The sequence below is a fragment of the Centruroides sculpturatus genome, unplaced genomic scaffold (genome assembly GCF_000671375.1).
Source record: "Centruroides sculpturatus isolate CEXI.00-Female unplaced genomic scaffold, Cexi_2.0 scaffold378, whole genome shotgun sequence".
NCBI lineage: Eukaryota > Metazoa > Arthropoda > Arachnida > Scorpiones > Buthidae > Centruroides > Centruroides sculpturatus.
The window spans coordinates 452,475-459,943 of NW_019384693.1; the positions used below are offsets into that span (position 1 = coordinate 452,475).

General features: G+C 32.4%; 1 protein-coding gene across 3 annotated transcripts in view; it reads right to left on the minus strand.

The window, feature by feature from the left end:
• Positions 1-2,785, minus strand: part of LOC111627386 (leucine-rich repeat transmembrane neuronal protein 2-like) — a 50,207-nt gene extending 47,422 nt beyond the window's left edge. For 2 of the 3 annotated variants that reach the window (XR_002756991.1, XR_002756990.1), the window contains exon 1: positions 2,623-2,785. Coding sequence is in view for 1 of the 3 variants with exons in the window: in XM_023370952.1 (XP_023226720.1) it covers positions 1,197-1,872; positions 2,623-2,627 (681 nt within the window). In the remaining 2 variants the exon portion in view is untranslated. Of the gene's footprint in view, positions 1-215; positions 1,873-2,622 lie in introns of those variants that run through there. The other variant, XM_023370952.1, reaches the window with a different exon arrangement.
• Positions 2,786-7,469: the final 4,684 nt, after the last annotated feature.

Here is a 7,469-nt window from a genome sequence, read left to right on the forward strand (position 1 = left end):
GAAATTATATAAATTATTGTTTTATCGATGTAAATGATTCACAGTAATAAAGCTGTAAATGATTCACAAAGTGAATCATTTACAGCTTTATTATCTAATTATTAAACAATTTATAATATAATACATAATCATAATTCACTACATAAGCATATAAAATAAATAATTATTACAGCTAATTTGAAATAAACAAAATTAATTTCTATTGAAACAAATGTAAAATAATAACAATTTTTTGGCAATTACTGATAAAATTGATAAAAGTAGATATTTAAATTGTCTTAATTACAAAATTCGTCAAGTGTAAACATTGCAATAAATCACTTCTTCTTCATTAGGCTTTGACACTTTCTCGACATTTCCTTTTCTGCGACAATAAACAAAGGAAACAACAATAATCACACCTAATAACATTAGCGAAATAAGAAGAGCCACTGCGATTTTCCATCCATAAACAGAAGAATCATTTACTAAAGATGCCAAATTATCTTCTGGAATTTCTATGCAATCATCATTGGAAACAATATCGATAAAAGACAGAAAAGAGAAATTTCTTCTACAGTAAATATTGGAGAAATCTGCAATCTTCTGTCTGTTTCTAAGCAACCAGTCTTTACTAAATTGCGAATGGCAATGGCAAGTCCAGTTGTTTCTGGATAAGTAAAGTTTAATTTCTGAAAGAACGTCGATCAGGTTCATTAAACCGACAGGTAATTCGGTTAACCGGTTTCCGTCCAACCAGAGCCATTTGAGGTTTCATAAAAGAACATAATCATGAATATTACTTATAGAATTATTACTCAGACGCAAATGCGTGACTTTATTCCATGTAAAAACATCGATATTTGACACATCTTTTATGAAATTATCACTCAAATCGACAATCGTCGCATTCGGGACAAGAAATTCTGGAATTCTCTCGAATTTTTTTCCGGAACAATTCACAATCACCTGATTTTCTTCTGTAAAACATTCGCAATTGACGGGACAATAATTTCCTATGACTACGAGCGATGTGTTATCAAGCAAATTTCTTTCTTCTCCGTAACATTTCGTGTTCTCTATTCCTGGAAACATTGTCTTTGCCACTTCCATATTTGACTTAAGAGCAAAAAGAAATTGCTGCAGTTCGTGGTCACAAGTAATTTCGTTATTGTTTAAATAATAAGTCGGCATTTGAAATCCATATCTCCTGTCATCTATGTAAATTGTTCTGATTTTACAGTTACTGTATACAAATCCATTTGCATCCGACTTGGTGTGGACGTTGGCAATTTGACGGTTTCGAAACGATTATTTGAGAAATCGACTATAGTTAAGTTGTATTCTGTCCAGTTAATCACCGGCCATTTTGTCAAACCTGCATTATTTAAATTCAGATAAATTAGATGCTTGCTGCTGCCAAAAGGATGCTCACCATTAATGTCAGTTAAATTGTTGTCAGATAGATCAATATGCGTTAAATTAGTCAATGGGAAGAAGATGTTTTCGTGTACAAATGTGAGACGATTTTCCGATAACTTGAGAGTATGCAACGACGACAAATTATTAAAAATAACTTCGGGAAGATTTTCTAACCGATTTCCCCGCAAGTTCAACCATCTCAGTTTAGAAAGTCCATGAAAAATGGCTGTTGGAAGAGTCGATATTCTATTACCTGAGCAGGAAAATCTTGTCAGGAGTTTGTTATTTCTCAGAAGATTTAGAGGGAGATGTTCAATTTGGTTGTTATCTAAATCGACGTCTTTCAAATTAATTAAGTCAGAAAATACATCTTCTTCGAGTGAAGAAATAGAACAACCCCATACAGAAATTTCAGCCAAGTTGTGCAGTTTCTTAAAGAATCCGGGTGGAATTTCTGATAATTGATAATTTCTGTAAATATAAAATGTCTTTAAGTTAGAAAGACCTTTCAACATGTCACCTGGTAAATTCTTTATTTGATTAATTCCAATATCCAAATATCTCAATCGGCTGAGATTTCTAAAGACAAGTGGATGAATAAATTCAATGTTATTGTAATTTAAGTCCAGTTTTGTTAAATTGTAAAGATTATAAAATAGATCTTCTGGTAAAACTCTTAACTTTCCATTCCTAATGTATAATTCGAAAAGATTAATTAACTCTCGGAAAGGTCTCTCAGGAAATAAAGTGAAATTATACCATTCGATTTTCAATGAAGTCAGCGACGGAACATTGCGAAATGTTACATTTAGAAGATCCGACGTCTTCACCCCTTCTATTTTGACAGATCGCAGAGAGGACATGTTATTAAACGAGGCGCTCTCGAAGTTTTTGTTATACTGGTTTGTTTTGTACAATATCTGAACTTCTTCGATTCCATACCCGAAAGTGAACATTCCAAAGTCAATCACTGACAGATAACAATTTTTAGATGTTATAATTTGTACATTTTTAACATTTAAGCATCGCATCAAACGGGAGTCGATCGTTTCATCGCCGCACTCGATGGATAAGGATTGATTGAATATTTCAACGAAGGAAAAGTTCTTTGATTCGTGGCATCTGTTTGCCAATGACGAGCAAGAAATATTTCCCCAATGTTGCCAAAACTCTTGACAAGAATTTACCACTAGAAATAGGAATTGAAAAAAAATAACCCACCTCATCTCGTCTAATTGGCCTTGTAATTACATCGACAGAGGAATCTCAGAAGTACGATCCTGAGGAATGAATTAACGATAAAACACAATTCTGAGCTCCTAATATGCGATATTTCTACTGCTGCTACGTCCACAACACGATAAATTATGATGTCAGTGACATAGATTCGTCATTTCGAATAGAAATATGACGTATACAGTTTTTATTTCCTCGTTTATTCCCGTTGCAGTGAAAGAAACAATATCTGTTTAACGTTAAATGAATATTTTACGAATACAATATTTGTTTTGCACATTTATTACAAGTGAGTTGTTCGTTTAAATAAATTGTTATTGTAAATAGAATATTATTTAGTATCTTTGTCTAAGACGTTTTTTGTGATACAAAGCAATGTTTCTGTTGACTCCATTTAAATTATTATAATAAAAATTCTATGAATGAATGTAAAATAAATATAAAATGTACAGTCGACCCTCCTATAACATTGTTGATTTTTCCGTTTTATATGAATTCCATGTTGTACGTACGAGTCACTTAGATTTTACAAATACGTGAGCCGTTCACAGCCCGGCACACGTATTTGTAAAATCTAAGTGACTCGTACAACATGGAATTCATATAAAACGGAAAAATCAACAGTGTTATAGGGGGGTCGACTGTATTCGTTTTATATTCGATCGATTAGAAATTTATTTCATTGGGTGAAATTCAATTAAATTATGGGGAAATATTAAATATTTCTTTCCATTATTGATTATTTTTTCTCATAGTTAATAGAAAATAAAAACTCCTTCTTTTGATATGTATCGAAGACATAAAAAACATAATTGAAAGACATAGAAATGTTTTCTTATATGAATGAAGTTCCGTCCATTTGAAATATTTAAAGCATTTAACTAAGTTAATGAAAGTACAATATAAATGCGAAACTATGGTAAATAATTTATGAATATTTCAAAAATAAAAATAAATTAACCTTCGATTAAGAAACTAAAATTAAATAAGGCAAATTGCAACCAAAAATAGTAAAGTTTAAACAAAAAATTATCAGGAAGGATATTAATCAAATTTTTATAAATGAAAATCCGGAAAAGTTAAAACCGAAAGTTAATTAAAAGACGAGGAAATAATTGTAGTAAATTTGGTCATTTACAGACAAATGTTAACTTCATTTTCTATCGTTAATTATTTTATCTATCTTTGGTATTTAAAGAAATAAATAGATGTTGAATAAGTAGTGATTGTCTTTATTCTTTATTACTAGAACTGTTTTTGAAATGTGTATTCATCACAGACGACACGTAAATGTTGTTATACAACGAGAAAATTTAAATCGGTAACACAAATTACGTAATCATCGGAAACACTACGTGTCGAATTACGTCGACCGCCGTACGATATGACACGTCATTCAATCGAGATTATAGAAAGCGGAAGGAACGTCACAGGCAACGGGTTCGTTTGGTAGCTGTGATGTAACACTCCATTTACAAACGACAATTTTGTTTTTCATTGTTTAAGATCGAAACGTTTAGAAATGTTAACCAGTTTATATTCAGTCCAAATGTAAAAAGTTTCGGTAGGCCAATTCACCCTTAATGTGCCAGATTAATACAGTCGTGTTCAGACATTCCTCGCTTAACCACCCTTTGACTTCGTACTCTCCATTTCCTTCTGTCTGAATCTGGCGAATTTTCTTTTCTAGTTTAATGTCGTTTCCCTAGTCGGCCATTATTTACTACACGAAACGTCGGCAATTTCCAACACTACAGTTTTAGTGTATAAACTTGTACTTTATTGTGCACTTCTTATTGCAAAATGGCGAAAAGGAAAGGCTCGGTTTCTCCTGAGAAATATGCCTTCACTCGTTAATAGGGTAGCACGACAAGACGCAAATGTATCGGCTGCTAAACGTATTGGTCCTTAGCCACAAATAAGCCAGAAAGTGAAGAAAAATTTAAGTGAATTAAGCAAGAATTTTTAGTAAAGAAGAGTTCTATAAGTTGAAGGTTTAAGGAGATTTACAATTTTACAACATTCTGCTTGTTTCTACGTGTGAGAAGAACCGATGTCATTCAAAGCTAACACAACACATTTTTTTCAACTGTACAAGTCTTTCTATCGTTTATCCGTTGTTGCAAGATTTAACCCTATTGTAGGGAGAATTAGACGCTTTTTTATCCTATACTTATCCTATCGATTAGCAGATCAATCAAAAATAATCCGTACAGTCTCCTAATATTTGGAATGAATAAAAAATTAATAATTATCATCTATTTAATCTGTAAAACATTTTATTTATTTAATGTTTTTTTATTTTGATTTCCTGCACTTTTATCTAACGAAAAAAAATCAGTTATTTCTAAGTGTAGAAAGTTGCCTGACTTCGGCTGACTAATATATAATTTGAAAAAATTATTCATCTATTTTGCATGTACTGTATTTTTATTATGTTAATAATTGTAAAAGAGTAAAATAGAATTTTTTATAAATGTTAAAATAGTTAATAATATAAAAAGATTTTAAGTAAAATTTAATAATAGATAGAGCCACCAGAATTTTAAATATTGCGTGGAAAGTTGAACAACAACGTGTTGCTGGTTATTTAATGAAGGCAGAGTCTTTCTACTTTTTTATATACTCTTTTTGCCCTGTGGGCACTAGGAGGGCCTCTTATAGCAAGCCCATTATGGGTTCTGCCAGGTCCACAATGTGACGACTGGGTGGTGAGGGACGGAGCCCGACACTACTCTGACAATATAAAACTTAGACATTATTCTATGTTTTTCCGTTATAAAACTAAGAAAAAATACTTCGTACACAGTTTTTTAAGTGCTGATTACATTCATATACAGAGTTTGATTTGCTAATTGTGACTTACTTTTTCAATTAATTTTTGTCACGAAGCATTTACCAATAGATTGGTTTTGTCTGCTCGATGTTTTTTTTTTATCTCGTTTGCTCACAGCTCAACATTGCTGACTTTACAATTCAAAGACTATTTCGCACGTTTTGACCGATACTGATGATTACTTTTGTTGAATTACTTTCCAAAAACCATCTGATATTGTAGCCTTACAAAGAAAGTCGTTGCTTCAAGAAGCCAAATCCTAAGAAATCCATAGGGCTGATGTCAGGTGCTTTGGTGGTTATGTCGTCTGCAGGAATGTATTTCATTCCACTGTCAGCTGTTAACTTGTACATAAGCGGTTGTATATCTAGCTGTGCGACTAGATGCTTTGTCATGGTGAAGAGTTACTTTGGAATCTTCTACAAATTTTGAACCTCACATTCCAAATTGATTTTAAAATGTTCTCCACATAGTAATTAGCGCTAGCTTTTACAGTTTTCGGCACTCTGATAAGGGGAAGTGTTTCCCGGCATGTCATCCTCCAGCAATCATAAATTCATAAGGCTATTATTCGTGATAGTTAACAAGCCATTTTTTTTGGCACTTGTTGTCCAAGCTGCACGTGCAGAATTTTTCGAGTTATATTGCACTAATTAATATATATATATAAACGAATTAGGGTGGCCGTATACTTGCTTTTTCCTTCAGCCAGATACCTTTTATAGACCGTCCCTGCATAAGTGTTTCTATACTTTTTTCTTGGTGGCCGCTTGCAGATTTTCATGAATAATGGTGTTAAATCTGAACTGAAATATACCCAAATGCTGTGCTATGGTAGTCTGGCAGGGTGGTTTTTGTTTTTTATTATTTTCTTAACTTTTCTTATCTACTGCGAGGTTTGCGAGTCCTTGAAAGTAAAGGGTGTTACTTACCAGAAGCACTCAATTGGCGCTTTTTTGTTTTGTTGCCAAAAACTCTAATAACTGTAGACTGGAATACTTGAATTTCATTCTTCTTGAAAACTTTTACTACAGCAAAGCGGTATGAAAGATCTTTTACGGAAAGAAGCTTGATGCGCACGTCAACTTTCCTCGCAAATGCCGGCTCTATTTTTAAAATTATCAAACTCAACCATTCATAGAATGCAAAGAAAAGCGACATCTACCAGGTTTAAAATTTGATTTATATTCGAAGAGTAAAATAAAAGATGACAGAGCCTGAATCCGAATCATAATTATTGAATCACTTCTGTAAGATATTTTTGGTACATTTAAGTCTTTTTGCATATATTGCACCAGAAATTTGCAGTTTGCTCATAAAAAAACTTCACACGTTCTAGCGATTAATCCTATTCGAGCTTTGGCTAAAGTGTGAGCGTCAAATTTAGCCAAATTTGACGCTCACGCTTTTTTAAAAATTCGAAAAAGGAAGTTTAAGTATCGAATTACTAAATGGCCCAAAATGTTTTTTAGTGTGTGAAAAAGCAATTACTGTTTTTTACATTTAATAAGATTGATTATTTCCAAGAAAAATAAATATTGTTTGTATTCATAATTTTTATGGGACCATCCATAAATAACTTAAGGGTGATTTCGACCATTCTAGACACCACCCACCCCTGTGTAATAAACCGTAATGAATTTTCTATGATCCACCCTCCCCTTCCCTATCTTACATAATACTTTGTCATAATTTTATAAAAAGTTTTTAACTAAAAATTTTTGTTATGAAACCCTAAAATCCTTAGGTAAAAAATATATAATTAACTAGCTGAAAGGACCCGCTTCGCTGGGTTTTTATTTGTTCGTACATTTGTATGTAATATAGTTTTTGTTTTTTACATATAAAAGACTGTTTTTCTAAGTAATATAGAATCTAGCTGCAAGGACCCGCTTCGCTGGGTTTTTAAAAAGTAACGATAGTGAAGATTAAGATAATTACATTATAGCCAATCTTACCCGTGTTCACAGAATGCAAGAATTAGGTCCCCCGTTTC